The sequence below is a fragment of the Schistocerca serialis genome, chromosome 6 (genome assembly GCF_023864345.2).
Source record: "Schistocerca serialis cubense isolate TAMUIC-IGC-003099 chromosome 6, iqSchSeri2.2, whole genome shotgun sequence".
Lineage (NCBI taxonomy): Eukaryota > Metazoa > Arthropoda > Insecta > Orthoptera > Acrididae > Schistocerca > Schistocerca serialis.
In genome coordinates, this window is record NC_064643.1 from 25,391,831 (window position 1) to 25,414,163 (window position 22,333).

The window sequence follows — 22,333 nt, forward strand, 5'->3', positions numbered from 1 at the left end:
CGCCGCACAGTTACGCGCGTCCTCCACATGCGGCGCTGTCTGCCAGCCGTGCAGCAGTAGCGCCACCTAAGCAGCCAGCCAGCCAGCGGCCGCTAGACTCGGAGTAAGATGAGTATACACGTTAACAGTCAAATCACAACTGAGTCTGATTACTTGATCTGTGACTTACATGTATTGCGTCGTCCTTGAAATATATTTGTTCAACTTGAAGTTATAACAAGTGGCGAAGAGGTAGTGAATTTTTCTTTTTCATCGTTGACCCACATGTTTCCACGGCTACTTTAGAGCAACTATTGCAAGGTCTCATTGAACAGCAAATACTTCTCACAAATGCAATTCGTGATTTCGTCTCTACCTCGACGAGACGGCGGAAGACTGGTCTGATTACGAAAAACATCTTCGACAGCACTTCTTGGCATTTCGTGTCGTGGACGACCAAACATGTATGTCCCTGTTCCTTTCATGGATTTCACCTCGAATGTATCGGTTGTTGTCGCAATTGGCTCCTTTGAAAGATCCTGCGTCTTTGTCCTTTGCTGAAATGTGCTCACTTTTGTCCGTCTATTTTCCAAAGTGTACGCATCGTCCTTGAAATATATTTGTTCAACTTGAAGTTATAACAGTTACTATCCTTTCTTTATTTTTCTGATGAGCGGTAGTTTTAGCTAAACTTCTCCAGTAGTACCAGTTTTCCATCTTTGTTTCCGTGCACTTATTTTTAAGCATCGCTCTTCCCTTGTTGCATTGTTCAGACTATACTTTTCTCTTCTTTCTTTTGCTAATGAGTACGATGTTCAGCAGCTGAATAAGCAGCCAGTCAATTGCAATAAATGGCAGTTTTCAATTAAGCTTAATCACATTTTCAACAGCTTTAAACCCGTCTTCTTCAGAAGGACACGAAACAAACTTTACTTTAGCAAACAGTTAGTGAAGCGATCTAACATCTCCATGTGAAATGTGTCGGCAATGATCTGTACATCCATTTGTAAAAGTTAAGGCCCCTAAAATCGAGGGCTTTCCACATCAGTAACATCAGTCACATAAAATGCCAGACCTTTCGAAGGCACAGTTCAACATACTCACATTTATTTGTGAAAACCTTTACCAATGTTTCACATGTAATCGAGTGCAGGTAATCGGTTATTATCGCTGTCTTCAGTTCATCTATTGTCTTGGGTGGTTTTGATACACAAACGTTTTAGCTGCATCCGAAAGGAAACGGTCAGGCAGAGAGAGGTCCAGTAAGTGTAGGAGCCAGAGACCTTTCGAAATTACTCTGTCTCCCAAGATTTCAGGTAAAAGTCACAGGGACGGGTGTGCCATATGATCAGTAGCACTGTCTTGTTGGAAATTTTTATCCGACAGGTCAATAAAGTGAAAAATTATCTGGGAACAATAGACATCAGAAGTGAACGTAGTACCAAAAAAAGCGGCCCTACAATTCGTGCACACATTCTGGCAACCCACACTGCAATTTTCTCTGGGTGCAACGGCTTTTCTCTAAAGACACGTGGATGTTCCGATGAACAAAGTCATGAATTTTGGGAAGTAATGTAGCCAAATAGGTGAAACCGAGCCTCATCAGGGGAAAAGGTTATATCTAAAACACCAACTCCATGGTGGTTCACAAATTTCTGTAACCATTCACAATAATGTATTCGTTTCGCACAGTCCGTAGAATGTAATTGTTGCACGGCAGTAATTTTATACAGTTACATCCCCAATCCTTTTGTTACAGCCATACAAGCTGTCATACAAAAGAATTTAGCCACTCACGATAATCTCCTCGCTCATTTTGTCGGATTCTGCCACACGATTCCTGAAATGTCACCGAGTTCCCTTTCTGTTAAAATTGTGGGCTACCAGATCGCGGTGCATTACAAACTGAACCTGCCGACTGGAATTTGCGAACTAAATCACGTATCGTGTCAACGGTATGGACACCTCGAAGCAGGAAAAACCCAATCTAAATTACTGTCTCACATGTGCCGTAAAGTTTCCTCCCGCACAGAAAACCTCTTCCACTAAAAATGCTCTCTGTGCAGTAGTAAGCATTCTCACCACACAGCTTACATAAGAATTGGGCAACCACACAACTAACAGCTGCAATGCAAATGCAACACTACTACTCCCAGCCTACCACTGCAGGTCCACAGCACACTTAGTGTTCCACTGATCAATCTCACAGTGCAACATGTCAAGTGCGTAAAAAGGAACATGTCAAGTGCATAAAAAATGCATACATGAATGTAGGGATTCTTTTTAAAAAAACCTTACAATTTTTATTACCTATCCCATTCCCTTAAATGGTACAAAATGCATATATTGCATATGTTATACCTACAGATTTATTTATTCCTATTCAAGAATTCATATATGGCATAGGAGGAGTTGTCAAGGAGATGTGACTTCAATTTATTTTTAAAACTGTTACTGCTTTCTGTCAGACATTTTATTTCATCTGGTAATTTATAGAAAAGTTTTATAGCAGCATATTTTACCTCTTTCTGTGCCAAAGATAGGTTAAGTAGAGGATAGCGTAAGTCCTTCTTTCTTCTGGTATTATAATCATGAATGTCACCGTTGTTTCCAAAGTGGTCCATGTTGTTGAGAACAAATTTCATTACTGAGTAAATGTACCGTGAGGCTTTTGTAAGAATTCCTAACCTTTTAAGAGATGCCTACAAGATGTGTGACTATGAGCCCCACACATTATTCTAACCACTTTCTTTTCAGCAGTGAATTACTTTTTGCCTAAGTGTTTAGTTACCCAAAAATGTTATTCCATATGATGTCAGAGAGCGGAAGTATGAAAAATATTTTAGCTAGCTATTTCTATATCCTCAAAATTAGAAATTATTCTGATTGCAAAAGTTGTTACTGAACCTAGTTGCTTTAGGAGATGCAAAATATGAACTGTCCAATTTCGATTCTCATCTACGAGATCACTCCAAAAGACGTGCACACTTTTTTTTTAATCCATCTTTTATTCTGCATGTTTGAAAGTTTTACAGTGTGTAGATACATCCTTTAGGAACAATATTTTCATTTCTCTACATAATTTCCATCCCTCTCAACTGCCTTACGCCATCTTGGAAACAGCGCCTGTATACCCGCATGGTAAAATTCTGGACCAACCTGTTGGAGCCACTGTTTGGCAGTGTTCACAAGGGAGTCATCATCTTCAAACCTTGTTCCACGAAGAGAGTCTTTCAGTTTCGCAAAGAGATGATAATCACATGGGGCCAGGTCAGGACTGTAAGGCGGGTGTTTCAGTATTGTCCATCTGAGTTTTGTGATCGCTTCCATGGTTTTTTGACTGACATGTGGCCGTGCATTGTCATACAACAGCAAAACATCGGGCTGCTGCCGATGTGGTCGAATACGACTCAGTCGAGCTATAAGTTTCTTCAGTATCATCACATATGCATCAGAATTTATGATGGTTACACTCGGCATGATGTCCACAAACAAGAGTCCTTGCCATGCCCACTTTCATCATGTAACCTGCTTGCCCACCGGCTAACTGTACTGCAATCGACAGCAACATCTCCATACACCTTTTTCAACCTCTTGTGGATGTTTCCCACTGTCTTGTTTTCACAGCACAGGAATTCTATGACAGCATGTTGCTCCTGATGAACGTCAAGTGTAGCAGCCATCTTGAAGACATGCTGTGATGGTGCCACTCACGAGAACAGATTGAACTAAGTTTGAAAACAAGCGGGAAGGATGTATCTACACACTGCAAAACTTTCACACATGCAGAATGAAAACTGTATTTTTACAAAAAAAGTGTGCATTTCTTTTGGAGTGACCCTTGTATATGGACACCCAAGAACTTAGTATGCTTTACCCTGGCTACTGACTTCAGTTGATGTGTTGTATTTATTGAAGAACTGTACTCCTTCCAGTAGAAAATTGGATGTACTGTATTTTTTCAAAGTTCAGAGCAAGCCCATTTGCAGAAAACCAATCAATAACTTTTCCACAAAGACATTATTCGTATCATTTTCTACTGGACTTTCTTTTACTGTATTAATAGTGATGCTTGTATCATCAGCAAACAGAGTTAGTTTAGCTTCCTGTTTCAAATAAGAAGGGACGTCATTCACATATATCAAGAAATAAATAATGGAAATGCAATCCGAAAACAAATTAAGTAGTAGGTTACAGTATGCTTGTTCGCCCACTGCTTCAATACTGCTCAGCAGTGTGGGATCCGTACCAGATAGGGTTGATAGAAGAGATAGAGAAGATCCAACGGAGAGCAGCGTGCTTCGTTACAGGATCATTTAGTAATCGCGAAAGCGTTACAGAGATGATAGATAAACTCCAGTGGAAGACTCTGCAGGAGAGACGCTCAGTAGCTCGGTACAGGCTTTTGTTAAAGTTTCGAGAACATACCTTCACCGAAGAGTCAACCAGTATATTGCTCCCTCCTACGTATATCTCGCAAAGAGACCGTGAGGATAAAATCAGAGAGATTAGAGCCCACACAGAAGCATATCGACAATCCTTCTTTCCACGAACAATACGAGACTGGAATAGAATGGAGAACCGATAGAGGTACTCGAGGTACCCTCCGCCACACACTTGTCAGGTGGCTTGCAGAGCATGGATGTAGATGATGAACAGAAGGGTACCCACAATCAGACCCCATAGAACGCCTAATCTAATTTCACCCCAGTTCAATAAGGTGGAAAACTTCCTTAAATCACTTAAACCATACAAAGAGACTTTTTGCTTCCTGTTCTGTAGGTATGACTTAAACCACTCATATACTGTTCCATTTATCCCATAGAATTGTAATTTCTGTAACATAATGTCATGATCAAACACTTTGGATGAGTCACAGAAAATTCCTATGGGTGACATTTTACTATTTAAAGACACAATTATGTGTTCAGTGAAATTGTATATTGCTGTCTCAGTGGACGAGCATTTTTGAAATCCAAACTGTGATTTACTAAATATCCCATTACTGCTGAGATGGCTAACCAGTCTCGAGTACATTACTTTCTCGACAATTTTTTAAAATGCTGTGAGCAAGGATCCTGGCCAGTAGTTATTGACATCTGTGCTGTCCCCTTTTTTGTAGAGAGGCTTGATGATGGCGTATTTTAACCTGTCTGGGAAAATACCTTGAGTTAGTGATGCATTACATATGTGACTCAGAACATCACCCGTAGCCATTCCACATTGTTTTAATATCTTTTTAGAGATGTCATCTACTCCAACAGAACATTTATTTTTCAAAGATTTAATGATTTTCCTTATTTCAGAAGATGTTGTTAGATTTAAAATTAGTCTGACTAGGATTTCTCAAAACTGACTCTTCCATGTACAGCTTGGCTTTTTCGTTTGAACTATTCTCACCAATTTTTTCACCTACACTTAAGAAATGATTGTTAAATATATTATATACTTGTGTACTGTTGGTTAGGATGGTCTCATTCTCTTTAATAGTAATACTACCTACCCCAGTGGTTATTTTTCCTGTCTCTCTTCTAACAACATTCCATACTGATTTGATTTTATTGCCGGAGTTGTTAATTTCACCTGTAATATACATATTTTTTTATTTTCTGAGACCTTTTCTCTGGAAGTTAGAATAATTTTTATAGTGTAAAATTACTTCTGGGTCTTTACTAATTCTTGCTGCCTCATACAATTTTATTTTCCTCTCTGAAGACAATTTAATACCTGTAGTCATCCAAGGTTTCTTGGAAAACTGGTGTTACAATTAGTAATTTTTTTGGGACAACAGTGTTCAAAATGGGATACACATTTATCAAGAAATATGTTGTTTGTAATGAGCCATATGCCAATGATAAATGCATCTCCTCAATTAACATTTCTTCAACTTTCTCTAAATAACAAATTGACCAGCATTACACCTTAATGGTTTCTGAAATATAACAAGCTGCTAAGTTTTTTTAAGTAAATCAGTTGTGCATTACGGTCTGATAATCCATTTATCACAGGGAAAGTATGTGTTAGTTCTACATCCTCTTGCTGCACAAATACATTATATATTAGAGTGCTACTGTCTCGAGCTATACGTGTAGGGAAATTGATCACTGATTCTAAGTTATATGGCATTAATAACACTTCTAGTTCATTTTTATTTATCACCGATTCTAAGTTATATGGAATTAATAACACTTCTAGTTCATTTTTCCTATCAGAATTGCTTAGAAAGTTTACATTGAAATCACCCACAGATTAATGACTTCTTCTTTCTGCCTGTCAGACAGCATAGTAGGGAGTCAAAGTTTTTATGAATAGCTCCTAATCACCTAATGGGGACCTGTACACTGTTGCTAAAATTAACACTACGTTATCAAGCTGTGGTTCACATGCACAAATGTCAAAGTGCTGACCGACACAAAATTTGCTTACTTCTGCAGATTTGTACATACACCCTTGTTTTGTGTAAATGGCAACTCCTCCTATATCCATGCCAGATCTGCAAGTGTAAGATGCTAAATTGTACACATTGATGCCGACACTTTCCATCCCCACAGTTACATGGTGTTCAGACAGATAAAGTATATCAATCTCATTCTTATTTTTGAGATCATCTAAACACAGTAGTAGCTCACCTACTTTATTTTTTTATTCCACTGATATTTTGATAAAGTAAATTGATACCATCCTTATATAAGGGGGTAGTTTGTGTTGTTACCCCAGATGATAACTAGACGAAATATCTGTCAGTATCTGTAAGTGGTGGGTCCTTGAGGTACGGCAATACGCGAGCACGAGAAGTAAGTTTAAACAGTTTTATTAACAAAGGCGGATCATAAAACACGCACACCATGCGCACCCATCATCACTGTGTCTGACATCCTAGCACTGGCTAATTATGGTCGTATCGGAAGGCTCCGTGGTGAGCTAAGAAAAGAGACATATTTGCACAAGAGGCTGCGCTAGTTAATCGGCGTGCTGTGGACGGCGGCCGTGGCGTACTCTCGTTGCAGTACGGCCGGACACATGTCTACTGACCGAGCAAATTGTCAGAATTCCAGACAGGTCGGCTGGCGAGCGCGTATTACGTACCGTATGGCTGCGCACAATCCGTAGACCCTTACATCACTCTCCCCAAAGAAAAAGAGCAACCGTAGGTGGCTCAGAACGACCTCCTGGGTGTTATGAATCTATTTCGCCATTTGTGGCATCAGAGGGCATTGCAACATGTATTTCATTTGCAGACACAGTAACATTCGGTACAGAGAAGCGTGCCGTCAGTATGACAATTTCGTACATGACAAATGCTGTTCACAAAAGACAAATTAATAAAAGCAGTAAAAACATAATACTGACAATCAAGTATGCATTAACATCACTGGATGAATCAAAGGACTTAATTCTATTTGCTGCTTCAGTGAAGTTTAACTCATTATTGGAAGAGATTACATTTTCATGGATGTGCTTAGTTACTGTCTTCAGAAAAACTAGATAAGGAACGTTTTCCTTATGTTAATATGTATGAATCATTGTAATAAACAGATAACATTCTCATTAATGGCAACTGTCCAGTTGCATGAAATGTAGTTGGCAATATACTAGGCATATCAAATAGTTCACATGATAAACCATAATGTGTGGTATTCAAGATTAATCCACTATTACTCAATTTGAATGTAGCTCATGTGTATCATAATTTCTACATGCAAATGTGACATCAAGGGTGGAGTTAAATGAGAAAATTATACCTTCACAACATCGTTTAACAAATGGATGATAAAGATGCGTTAAAATTCTAGGGCAATCATCTCTTGGGGGATGATTCATACACAATTCTTTCTCACAGCTGTACACTCTACTATCTAAGAACACTGCCAATTCAGGGCAAATTAACTTATGACTACATTCACACATATGCAAATCATTTTCGTTTAGGGACACAAAATATCCTTGATCCTTGCTGATCAGTAGATATCATTCAGTATGTACTTTATATGAATACCTGCCTGTCTCCATTTCACAGGGTAAGTATAAATCTTATTGTTTCTATACCCATTGCTAGATGAAAGCATAATTTTGAAATGTATAACAGTTAATTCATCTTCAATCATTAAAGAGTGTGTGGTGGTTAACTTACAGTAATCATATAAATTGTAAGAGTTAACAGGGTAAATTATAGTATAGGTCGCATCTAGCTTCCGCTCAATTGATGGTAGGATCTGTAAAACGAAACACCTGTACTCTGTGGTACTATTACTACAGCATTAGTAGAATAAGCTATCATAGCAAACATTAGAATAAAAATGAGCATGGTTAATTAGTTATGAATACTAGAGTTAACAATAATCATAAAATAAATGAGTTTCTCGTGGTAACCTGTGGAATAAAAGGTTTAGCTTCACTTGTGCACTTGTGTAATAGCTTCAATATTAAATTTTCACAACACATTCACAGAAGCACATGGCTGAAATAAACACACACATTGTACTTTCACCCACTACCCATGTTAATGCAGATTGTAGGGGTGTCTGGAACAGGATCGCTCAGAAGGTGGCGATGCCACGGCCTCAAAGTTCGGACTGCGACCTCGCAATTCTCACTTCCTGGGTTTGAGAACAGCAGGTCTGCCTCTTGGTCAGCCCTCGTCGTCTTGCGATACTACAGGAAATCTACCTAAAAGTGGCTTTTACACAATTGACACGAACGACAATCGAATGAAAGGGCAGTTGGAGCTTATGAGTGACTTGTGACAACACCTCCAAGATTGGATATGGTCCTTTCGAAAACTTCTTAAACTTTTTGCCTTGACTCTTCTTTAACACCACGTTGCTCAGATACACAAGATCTCCAACTCGACACTGTGGCACTGCTGCTTGGCGGTCGTGTTGTCCTGTTTTTGAAGAAAGGATTGACGATTTCGCTGTTTCACTCCCCACCATGCTTCCTTTAGCTTGCGTGCTAGTCCCCTTACGTGTTCATTGCCGATTCCGGCAGTCGATCGTGCAACGTCCGAGGGTGAACGCATTCTTCTTCCGTAAACGATCTCGTATGGAATTAGGCCAGTTGAGCTGTGCATTTTGGCATTCTAACCACTTACCAAGTACGGTAAACAGACATCTCGATTGTCGTGTTTGCTGCTCACATAATGGCAAACCCTTTTAATAATTGTCTTGTGGACTCGCTCGACTCTTCCGTTTCCTGCAGAGTGTGCTGGTGTAGTCCTTAACCAAGTTATTTGCATGAGCTTACAAGTCTGTTTAAGTAATTCACTCATAAAATTCGTTCCTTGATCACTAACTATACTTAATGGTGATCCAAACTTAAGAATCCATTCTTTTACAAAAACTTTAGCTATAGTCTCAGTGCTCTGATCAGGTATTAAAAAAATGTAAATGTTGTATGACTAGGGCCTCCTGTTGTAGTGCCCCCAGAATTTTATGAAAGTCTGGAGACATTTGTGCTCCAGCCGTTTCGAAGATGCGTTATTTTAAAGCAGGGCGTAAGGATGAGCACGGGATACTGCACCCACTTATTGTTTGTGCAGGCGAAACTGGAAGGGAGATAATTCGTCGGCGCTGGCAAGTGTTCGGCGCGACCTGACAAGAATAAACAAATACGGCCCGGAAGCTCCGTGGCTGGCTGCAAAGAGTAATGTAGCTTTGTATTGTTAAAAAAACAAATGGAGAGACTCGAGATAGTGACTGTTTATTAGACGTGTAGCTGCTGTTGAGAGTACGTGGTCTGGATGTGGATAGTCAGCCACGATAAAAGCTTATGTATTAATTGTGTTCAAAAATGTGTAATTAACCGATTCTGGGTGTCCGGTAATGTGTGGGCTTACGTCATAAAGTTGTTGTTTTTTTGTACAAACTGGAAATAAATATGTTCTGGTACATTGAATTTTTTAAATAAGAAGAGAGAGAGAGCGAGAGAATGAAAATTTCCCCTTCCTAGCAGTGAAATCTTTGGAGAAGTGTCCGGTGCTAGCAGAAGACATCGGCGCTGCAAGAAAGCAGGACCAGCATTCTTCAACAAGTAAGTCCACAAAAACGCTTAAGCTGTACAAGGAGAGCTTAACATTACACCGGGCCACTGCACCGTCGGGTAGACCATTCGACGGGTGCAAATCTTTCGATTTGACTCCACTTGAGTGACTTGCGCGTCGATGGGGATGAAATGATGACGATTAGGACAACACAACACCCAGTTCTTGAGCAAAGAAAATCTCCGACCCAGCCAGTAATCGAACCCGGGCCCTTACGATTGATAGTCTGTCGCGTTAACCACTCAGCTACTGGGGGCGGACGTCAGGTATCGGTATCATGAGAAGGTATCTAGAGAAATGCTCTAACATTGGCAATATGTATTTGTTTCCATCTTTAGTCTTAGGCAACGGTCCTACGACATCTAGTCCTACTCGTTCAAATGGTTCGCTTGTCTCTGGCAGTTCTTGCAATGGTGTTCTACTTTTCCCTACGTTATTCCGTCTGTTACAGGAATCACATTGTGAAAGAAACTCGAAAATGTCAACTTTGTGGATCGGCAATTCTAATGTTTGTTGCTTTTTTACCGCAATGTCCTGATGATAAAGAACCGTGTTGTTCTCTCATGATTTGCTCTTTCATGCTTTCTGGAATAACTAGGCAGTTTCTTTTACTAGTGATTTTGTACAATAATCCATCTATTTCGACAAAACGTTGATCATTTTTCGATAATTTTCATTGTGGATCTTCTTCTTGAGCTGCCTTTAACTCTTCTGCTCGACTTATTGTAAAACAAACATTGACTTTTCGACTCACTGCATCAGCAGTCACATGTTGTTTACCAGGTCGGTGAATAACCTTAAATTGGTACTCACTCAGTCTTAATGCCCATCTTGTTAATCTGGAACTAGGATCCTTTAAGCTCAATAACCATTTAAGTGTGGCATGATCTGTAATAACTGTAAATTCTCTTCCTGTTAAGAAACATCTGTTATGTGTTATACTACTACTGAGAAGGAGCTTTGTGCTTTGGGTTTTGATATAATTACATTCTGCTTTGTTTAATTGTCTGGAAAAGCAAATGAGATTGGATGTTCATGACCATCAACTTCTTGAGGCAAGATTGCACCTATGGCAAAATTGGATGCATCTGTTGAAAGAATAAAAGTTTACTGAAATCCAGATAGGCTAACACTGGGGCTGTGGTTAGAGCAGTTTTAAGTCCTTCCATTGCCTTTTTACATTCTGTTGACCAATTAAATGTGGCTCCTTTCTTCAGTAGCTGTGTCCTTGGACATGCTATATTCGCATAACTGGAAATAAATCATCTGTAGAAATTTGACAATCCCAAGAAAGACTGTAGTTCTTTCAAATTCTGTGGTTCAGGAAAATTCTTTACATCTTCAATTAATTTTGGATCAGGTCGAACACCTTCACTGGTTATAACATGACCAAGATAGTTAACTTTACTTTGTGCAAAATGTCATTTATCTATTGATGAAGACCGGTTTGAGCTTCTTATATGCTCAAAAACAGCTTGTAGTCTCTCAGTGTGCTGCTTCATGTTTTCACCAAAAATTATTACATCATCAAGGTAAACAAGTGCTTGCGTTGGGGTGAGCCCTCGTAAAACTGAATCCATCAGGCATTGAAATAAAGCTGGAGCATTATGAAGTCCAAATGGCATACAAAGATACTTGTAGACTCCTGTTGCTGTTACAAATGAAGTTTTTGCTTGATCATCTGGATGCACTGTTAACTGGTGATAACCACTTGTTAAATCACATACTGGAAAAATTCGACATCTGCCCAAGTAATCCAAGGTTTCCACTAAATTTGGTAAGGGGTAAATGTCTTGTGTGGTCACAGCATTCAAAGATCGGTAATCAACACAAAAACAGAACTGTTGTTGTTGTTGTGGTCTTCAGTCCTGAGACTGGTTTGATGCAGCTCTCCATGCTACTCTATCCTGTGCAAGCTTCTTCATCTCCCAGTACTGTCGTTCTCCAGAATTTGGTTTCTTCTTTACAATTACAACAGGCGAACTCCACAGTGGGTCTGAAGGATCTCTTGGTTTTATAATTCTCGCTTCTAATTGTTCTTTAATCATGTCTTCTACCAACTCTCTTTGACTGAATGGTACACAGGAAGGTTTCTGTGCAATTCGGGCTGCATTCCCTGTATGAATACGATGCTGAACTAAATGAGTGACAGGTAAATTTGCACGTTCTCCGAATAAATCTGCATACTCCAACAAAACAGGAGCTAAAATCTTTTGTTCATCAGCTGTCAAATGTTCTATCTTCTTCCAAATCTTTCGCTTCAGTTCATTCTTAACTTCGTCTCCTCATTGTAATTTTGCGGTACTGTTACAAAAATCTGTGTTTATAACTGCAGCATTTGTTATCTCATCTGGAATCTGTATTACGTCACTGTTACTTACGCTCAACACTTCAGCAACTTTTGTTCCTCGGGGCAAAACAACATCCTCATTGCTCATATTTGTTATTGTAACCGGGACTTTTGCGACATTCTGTCTCACCATTGTAGCGACACCTACACTTCTAGAAACATAACAATTCGTTGTATCCAGTAACTCACTTTTCTCAGATCACTCAATTAATAACAAAGTTCCTTCCTTGCATCGGGGTGACTGAACTTCACCGTAGATTGTCTTTCCTGCACCCTTGGGAATTTGCTGAGGCTGATCAGTTTGAACATCGACTCAACGATTTGAACTGATGCATCATTTGGGCAGTCCATTCCCACAACGTCAGTATTGCTGCTCCTTCGAGTATGATCTGGAGAACGATTTCCTAGGTTGTAGTTGCTACGGCCTAGTCTGATCTTTCTTTCTGCGACAAATATGTCTGCTTCATTAGCAAACAAGAAATCAAATCCAAGTACACCGTCATAATGTGTTTCGTTATTTGAAACTACTCGCAACCTTGCTGTGTATTTATCTTTATCTATATTTTCCCCTTCATCTTGGCCTTGGCCAAGAATTAATTTTACGTCGACTTCTCCATAGTTCCGTAGCTTCCCTCCATTTAACCCTCACACTTTTAATAGCGGTTGTTTCAATTTATCCCGTTTATGCATGCCACACCACATTAATGAGGTCTGTGCTCCTGTGTCAATAAGTAGTTTGATGTTTCTCCCACGATATAGAGCACCTATCAAGAAGTCATTTTCAGTCTGATTTTCACTGGAACTAACAAGAATCACTGTCTCTGGCAACGGGCAGAAGGAGGGGTAGCCCATACATCCCCGTACTTGTTTAAAGATCTGGCAGATTGTCTGTTATTTGCATTACCTTTCTTCTTGTTGCGACAATCTCTCAAAACGTGACCCTGCAACCTGCAATTGACAGCAGATTCGATTCGCTATACAATTCTTATGCTTGTGACCCAGCTTACTGCATCTGTAGCATTGTACTGTGGTGTTGAAAACTCTGCGTTCTTGTTTCTGCATCTCATTCGGTCTTCTTAGTGCTTCAATAAAATCAACAGCTGATTCTACTGCTTCCTGAAACGTTTTATATCATGCCAATAGAACAGCTCTGCTTACTTCCTCTCTGTGCAACCCACGAATGAATGTGTCCAAGGCTCTCTGGACGGCTTCGAACAACTGAATGTGATTTTCATTTTCATCTTCTACTAACTCGCATGTTTGAGCATCGATGTTTCGAATTCTGTCAGCAAACTGCTCGATAGATTCGTCTCGTCGCATTCGCAAACTGAGAAGCTGCTCTCTGTAAAATCTGATTGTGTTTTTACGTTTAAATCTCTGAACAACAATCACTCTAAACTTTTTGTAATCTTCTGTTTGCATGCAAGTAGGCTCCACGCTAGTGAAATGTTGTGCTGCTCCCTGAATTCTTAATTTGGCGGCCACTAGCTTATTGGAATCTGTCCAGGATCCTAACTGTGTGGCATCTTCAAGTTTACGAAAAAACACCTTCACACATCATCTTTGGGTTTCCAGCTAAACACTGGTACTGATGGCAATAATGAAAAATTGTTTATTGTAGTTGTACCTGTACTGCACGAACTATCATTTGACAAGTCTTTCGGAATGTTACGCTCACGTCTTTGTTTTTAACTGCCGAATCTCTTCTCGCAATTCATTAATAACAGTTTGTAGGTTGACAATGTTACCCAGATCGGACTGCGACATTTCGTCTAATTTAACGCCAATGAGTCACTCGAATGTAAAATAAACATCCGTCACTGCCTTTCGTATTCTATCCAAACTGGAGGAGACCGACCTGAATTCCAGCACCGGATGTCCCCGTGTAGTCAGAAGATGTTCACGCTGCTGCCGATCGAAGTTCACGTTGTGCTGCACCTCTTCAGGACTGTAGATTTTCCATAATTATCCCCATGCTGACACCACTTCTATAAGGGGGTAGTTTGTATTGTTGTCACGAATGACAATTAGACAAAATATTTGTGAGGACTAGTAAGCGGCGGGTCCTCGAGGTACGGCAATACGCGAACACGAGAAGTATGTTTAAACAGTTTTATTAACAAAGACAGATCATAAAAAATAAGCACGCTACGCACACCCACGACCACTGTGTCCGACGTCCTAACACTGGCTAATTACGGTCATATCAAAAGGCTCCGTGGTGAGCAAAGAAAGACATATTGGCGCCCGAGGCCTCACTAGTTAATTGGCGCGCTGCAGACGGCGGACAGGTGGTGCACCCTCGTCGCAGTGCCGCCGGGCGGCATCTACTGACCGAGCAAATTGTCAGCATTTCAGACAGGTCGACTGCGCACAAACCGTAGACCCTCGCACTTAGCATTATCCCTATTTACTGTACATGAAACTTCTTTTATTCTATTTTTCTTGATTATTGTCTGTCTGGACTTTGACTTTAACTATAAAACCTGTCTGTCTGGTCCCATTAACCACAGGGGTCATCCCGTGTGTGACTGTGGCCCCCCTTACAGTATCTGCTAATAGAAACACTAACTTACCTTTTCCCTTCCTGTTGCAGGAGACACTCAAATGTGGTGCCGACGTTGTGTGCACCACAAGGCGAGACATGCGAGGCTCACCACTGTAGAGAGACTTTGCAGATACACGGTATTTAGTTAGGTGAAATAGTGTGTGTTGTTATTCGAAACTTGTATCATTTTGAAGATGGTTCAGACTTGTTACACTGCAGATTCACAGTCAGCATCTGAATTATTATGGAAAAAAATCTAGAATTTCTACAAACTTTGTGAATAAAAGCATTTGATACGAACCTTCATCTATGAGCACATTTGAGTATTGACTATGTAATGTCCATAGATACATGTATTATACATTGATTATGTAATATGCTGGGTGACAATTATTGAACTACATGAAATACAATTGTCATAACTTCTGAACGGTTTGTGTTAGGACATTCAAACTGCACGGTTGGCCACAGAGCACGATGGGAATTATTACGCACACGTGCACGTGCATTGTTGTTGTCGGCCATTTGCATGTGAAAATGTCACAGTACAGTGTGGCCGAGCACTTTTGGAGGACTGAGAATCCACATTTCGCAATCGAGAAGTCTCTTCACCGTCGAAGGGTGACTGTGTGGTGTGCAATGTCCAGTCACGGATTAATCGGTGTGCTATTCCTCGGCGGCACGATGACTACCGAATGGTGTGTGAAGCTTTTAGAAGATGATTTCAGCCCCATTATCTGAAGTTACCCTGATTTCGACAAGATGTGTTTCGTGCAAGATGGGGCTTGACCCCACTGAAGGAGGAGAGTGTTTGATGTCCTGGAGGAGCACTCTGGGGACTGCATTCTGGCTCTGGGGTACCCAGAGGCCACTTACACGGGCCTCAATTGTCCGCCATATTCTCCAGATATGAACACGTGACTCCTTTTTGTGGGACTAAATTAAATACAAAGTGTACAACAATAACCCCAAAACCATTGCTGAGCTGAAAACGATCATTCAGGTGGTCATCGGCAGCATCAATGAACCGACACTTGAGCGGCTCGTGCAGAATTTCATTATTTGTCTGCAACATATCGTCGCCAATGACGGCAGGCAAATCGGACACGTTATAACCTACATCCGACTGTCTGTAATGATGTTTACATGTTAAATAAAGTGTGTGCATGCCATAGTTTGTAACTAATTTGCATTTTTTTTCATATAGTTCAATAATTGTCATCCTCTATAAATGCAATAAATGCTAATTAAGTAAGGAAACTGTTTTTCAGATCACATAGATGAAAACTGTTGATAATGATAGTAATATTCTTTAATGGAATAGTTGAGTGATACATGTGTACTGGAATTGATTGTAGTTTGACTATAAATGCGTAATGTAGAGGTTGATTTTAGAATATTAAATTGGTTGGTTGAGAATTATCAGGTGATGATACTATGGTGAAATAGGGTCCTCGTGAAATGTTGAAAAGAGTGGAGAGTGGAGAGATGAGAGATGATGATGATGATGATGGTGATTATATTTTGGCACGAATGGAGAGAATGATATTAGGACTATGGAACTTTATATTATACTGTTATGTTTAACAATGGCAAAGAGTATGTAAGGTCATTATATGATACATATGCATCGTATGTTCCATGACTCAGTTTCCACAGTTTATATCACAGAACAACAAGCACAAATACAGGTCTCAACAATTATGGTGTTATTGTAAACAATAATGTGTACTAAGCTTTCAACTGCAATCCATAAAGAGCATGAATCACTGTGATGAACATGCTGGCACAAAGTACCTCTCTGCAGTAATTAAAAAAAAAGTATTGAGTAGTTGCAAGAAAATTCTCTGATACTTTATGAAATCCCCTGATATTTTGCAGTTGCATGAAATTCCCTGATAATTCCTTATATTCCCTGTTTACAGGCATCCTAAAATAGTTACTTCATGTGCGAGTTCCAAGTATTTCTACATGATCGTGAAATAAATGTACAAGCGGTCTAATCTTACTGATTCAGTGACATAAACTACAACTTGTTCATGAAAAAATACTTTCACTTTCAGTTCACTCCACTGGAAGCAAGAGAATTTAAACATATATGTCATACACGAGAAGCATATATTTCTATTGTCAGTTCTATGAGAGGTTATCTGTTATTATGATACACACTTCCCTTAACATTACAGCTTTGTACGGAGTCTAATGATTCGCACAATCTTACATTTCAATCAACTTTCGAATACACAAATATTTTTGTAAATGTAATCACTTTTGCCTGAAAATCAAATGTGTTTAAGATTCTTTCAGTCTGTAGTTCTGGTATAACAACACTTACAGAATTTGTATCTTCTGTTTGGGTAAACAGTTTTATTGCTTTTGATGCCTGTGTGGTTCCCTCTTCAGCTAGGAGGCTTATTTCACTCATTCATGTGACTGGAAGGTTAGTAAAGCAGATGTCACAATGTTGAGTAGATGTACAACATCTTTCTACAAAAGGTCACGTCTTCTGCTGTTTACTAATAATTTTTTCTTCTTAAAAAAAAAGTTATTCTTCAAAAGATATCTGTAGCTTACAAGAAAATTGAAAATAAATTTTCCCATACTTAGAGGAAGCTTTTGACAAAGTTGATTGGAATACTCTCTTTCAAATTCTGAATGTGACAGGGGTAAAAAACAGGGAGCGAAAGGCTATTTACAATTTGTATAGAAATCAGATGGCAGTTATAAGAGTCGAGGGGCATCAAAGGGAAGCAGTGGTTGGGAAAGGAGTGAGACAGGGTTGTAGCCTCTCGCCAATGTTATTCAATCTGTATATTGAGCAAGCAGTGAAGGAAACAAAAGAAAAATTCGGAGTAGGAATTAAAATCCATGGAGAAGAAATAAAAACTTTGACGTTCGCCGATGACATTGTAATTCTCTCAGAGGCAGCAAAGGACCTGGAAGAGCAGCTGAACGGAATGGACAGTGTCTTGAAAGGAGGATATAAAATTGAACATCAACAAAAGCAAAACGAGGATAATGGAATGTAGTCTAATTAAATCGGGTGGTTCTGTGGGAATTAGATTAGGAAATGAGATGCTTAAAGTAGTAAATGAGTTTTGCTATTTGGGGAGCAAAATAACTGATGATGGTCGAAGTAGAGAGGATATAAAATGTAGACTGGCAATGGCAAGGAAAGCGTTTCTGAAGAAGAGGAATTTGTCAACATCGAGTATAGATTTAAGCGTGAGGAAGTCGTTTCTGAAAGTATTTGTATGGAAGTGAAACATGGACAATAAATAGTTTGGACAAGAAGAGAATAGAAGCTTTCGAAATGTGGTGCTACAGAAGAATGTTGAAGATTAGGTGGGTAGATCACGTAACTAATGAGGAGGTATTGAATAGAATTGGGGAGAAACGAAGTTTGTGGCACAACTTGACTAGAAGAAGGGATCGGTTGGTAGGACATGTTCTGAGGCATCAAGAGATCACCAATTTAGCATTGGAGGGCAGCGTGGAGGGTAAAAATCGTATAGGGAGACCAAGAGATGAATACACTAAGCAGATTTAGAAGGATGTAGGCTGCAGTAGGTACTGGGAGATGAAGAAGCTTGCACAGGATAGAGTAGCATGGAGAGCTGGATCAAACCAGTCTCACGACTGAAGACCACAACAACAACAACTGTTCCGTTTCGTACATTTCAGGCCCTTATGAAAGTAAGGCATTTAGTGACTGCCGATATTTATGGCACCACACACACTTCCTATTGCAAAAATTATATTACAAGTCAGTACAAACTATTCTCACTCATCCGATACTGTATCCAGAGGCTCAGCTTTATGTCTGCTCGGAGTGCTGCTGGTGGCAGTGTATAACAGAAATGAGAAAGTGTGCTCTGACTGTAGTTTTGTTTCCAGCTGTGGCGTTTACAGAGGCTACGGATACAGATACTGAAATTCTCTGACAGTTACCAATTTCAGAAATAAATATGCTGATACTTTACTAGTACAAACTGTAAAGTGGTCGATTTTGAACCGTAAACGTCAGAAAATTTACACACCATGTCCACTGCCTTTCCACGATGCCCCTAATGATCTAATGAAGGCCCAGGGAAAATTTGTGTATCTCCTGAGATGTGAACAGCTGCCCTGCGTAACCACTGGCAGGTTTACTTACCTTACACTTTAAAAGATGTGACATTTACCGAGTAGGTGAGCTTCTGACTGGGATGGAGGTGCAACTCCGCGAGCCTCGGGCAGTGATCGCAGAGCTCCTGGATGATGAGGGGGTTGACATTGAACCACATGCGCACTATACACAGGTTCGGGATGTTTCGGAAGATCTCTATTGCTTCCTGCTCGTTCCCACCACCCTTACGGTCATCCAGGTAGCACTGCCACAGGGCCCTGCGACACAGTAATGTGTCGATAGTTCATTCGCAAATAGTATCTCTGACAATTTGCAAACAGTGTGTAGTAACCTATTTTAGCATGTATAATTGAAGCTATGCTCTCATAAAACCAGAAGTAAACAGATAAAAAAATTAAATGGCAACAAACACAGACACAAAAATGGAAGAACAAGAACAACACTACCTCTCAGAGCTACCGGTTCCTTCACGTGGCAATAGAACGAAAAGATCATTTGAAGTACCTTTATCTTTACAGTTCTGTACCTCAATTGCTAAAAGCGGAAGCCCTTACTGTTTCACTCTATTGTCCAACTGTCTGTCTGTGTCAGACTGTTAAAAACCTTTTTTTTTTGCAATGCGTAGTCATATCCACTTCAAATTTATCTCACATATTACCATCTACCGTCCCTCAGTGAAGAAAAAAATTTAACCCTCGAAATGGCGTGCCTGCGCATAAAGTGCACCGATCGCAAATGATATTGTTTTGTTCTGTTCCCTAGTTTTACAATTTGAAGTCCATATCTATTCCTTCACTGTTTCTTCAGCTAACACAGTAATAAGTTGTGTTGTCGTACAGCCGAAAGAGCAGCACTAATATAAAATAAACAGCAACCTAGATGAAAAAAAATTACGATTCAAGCAAGAAAATGCCCAGATTCTGAGCCAGCAGCACGATCCCACAATCGGGCAGTTACCTACAAGATAATTAGTAACCAAGTGTGGGTCGCACGGACCTGACCCGACTGTGCCGTGTAATGCTTCGAGTGGGCCATCACTGTGGGGTAACACTTGTACGTGGCAACAGCATGACACGGAGGAAGGTTTTCTTTTATTATTGTTTAATTAAACAGTTATTTAGCTCATATAATGTAAGTTTATTTTATCACTGTTTAATAACACTAAGATTAAACTCTGATTTTGCACATACACGTTTACCTCAGTAACGTAAAGACAACTATTCGTCACATGTGTACAAAGTGTGCTACACACCCACTGGAGCAATAAACTTCTATGTCAGTGCAATAAAAAGATATGGCCATTTACGTTGCAAGTTTGATACTCACAAACTTACTCATCGAAACCTATAGGATGCAGAATCATGGAATTTTGCATGAAGCAATTTTTTACAGCACAACCAAAGGAAAAAACTCCAAAAATTGTTAATTTGCAATTATATCACATGAAAAACATTTTATTTGTCTCTTGTTATCAGACAGACTGACTGTCCACAATCTGTTAAAATCCCTTTTTCTTAGATATGTGTACACATATCAAGTTGAAATTTGTCACACCTTAACGTCTACAGTCCCTCGGCAGTGTGAAGAATGTAAGCTTCTAAGTCAATGTAATCCAAAGATTTATTATTTATTACATATTATTACAGATTATTTACATCACAAATTTTGATACTCGCAAACTCGCTCATTAAAATTTAGGGTACTCCTCATTGACGTAGAGTTATGAAAGTTGGCAAAAAGCATATTTTCGCAGCATAAATAAAGGGAAAAAAAAGAAAATTATGGATTTGTAATTTTGTTATATGAAAAATATATTTCTTTTGCCATTTCAAACATGAAATTAAAACATTCCTGGAAGTCTTGGAATCTCTGGGACTCATACCTTGCAAGTATCAATGTCAATACCAGGCACAAGTCACTAATATTCTAGATTGATAAATGAACAAACTGTTTCATATACATAAATAAGTCTGTATGGAACCCTCAGTGTCCAAGTCCTACTCTCATCTGGTCAATTTATTCTTTCATTTCACCTCGCTGTGCCAATGCAATTTGTGATTTCATTTCACCTCGCTATGCCAATGCAATTTGTGCTTTCATTCCACCTCGCTATGCCAATGCAACGAGTCCCTCGTTTCGACTGTGGTAATATACACCACTCCAGAGGAGTTGTGTGCCCCTACGTCTTCCAACAAACAAATCATACTTGCAACCGAAAATTATAAAATGTCATAGGCAAGAGTACAGTTATTGTTTGGGGTTGTTAAGTTATATTTGCACGTGACGAATTCTATCAAAGAAAGACATCTTCCGAGATGGGGTGGCGGTTGTAGGAGCTTTTTGAGAGGAAATATCTGCTCAGACACAGAAACATAAGATACACATACTGCCATCCTTAGAGGTGCACCGAGTTCCAAAGCATAGGTAGAAACATTTTAAGGTTTTTAAGGAAAGAGATCCCCATTATCCTGTCTGAGTCTCAGTTTGGGCATAATATATTGAATCCAGGAGGTTTAATTGTATATGAGTTGGCATGATTTGTGAAGGAAGTACATGTGTTATTAATGCTCAACATAGGCCTTACTTGTGAGCTTTCAAACCACAAAATTGCAATTTTGGGTGATGTATGATTAATTATAGATGAACATAAGAAGAAACTTATTTTGGAAACTACATAATCCTTCAAGAAATGGCTAGGATTCTGTCTAGTTCGAGGGTTGGGCTAACTATATTATCTCAACATTGTGAATGGAAAATACTTTCTAGGAATAGTAGAAAAGTGCATTGGATAATCGGATGACGAATTGAATCAGGATCTGGGGTCACATCACGTGACGAGTGAAGAGCCCGAAGAGTTCTCAATCGGCGAAAGCGTCATCGTATAATTTGTCATGATGGAATGTCATCAGAGACGTTGCAGTACACTTTCACAGCTGAGTAGCCACTGCAGTGTCTTTGGTCCACTTTAGCAGCAGCCAGAGGTAGGGGGGACTCGTGGAGAGGGGAATAACAGCTCTAATAGCACGGGTGGTAGTGTCCGAGGCTTTGCCGATGCCCTCTCGACAGAGGGGACAAAGTGGTAGAGTGCGTGCAAAATAACGTGGCTGATAAATGCGCAATCGGCACGGCACGGATGGAGGGGCAATAGTGATGGGGGTTGCAGGCACGTACTGTACGGGGAATGCCGAGCAGTGGAGGGAAGTGCTGTTCTAAACTAAATTCTACACTCACATTTTTTGTAAGTATTAAGTGGAGCCGCTCGGTGCCCACACTTGTATAGTGAGCATT

General features: G+C 39.7%; 1 protein-coding gene across 1 annotated transcript in view; it reads right to left on the reverse strand.

Moving 5' to 3' along the window:
- Positions 1-22,333, reverse strand: part of LOC126484078 (uncharacterized) — a 183,239-nt gene that overhangs the window by 96,967 nt on the left and 63,939 nt on the right. Inside the window, exon 3 of the mRNA XM_050107450.1 lies at positions 19,101-19,302. Coding sequence (XP_049963407.1) covers positions 19,101-19,302 — 202 coding nt within the window. The remainder of the gene's footprint in view (positions 1-19,100; positions 19,303-22,333) is intronic.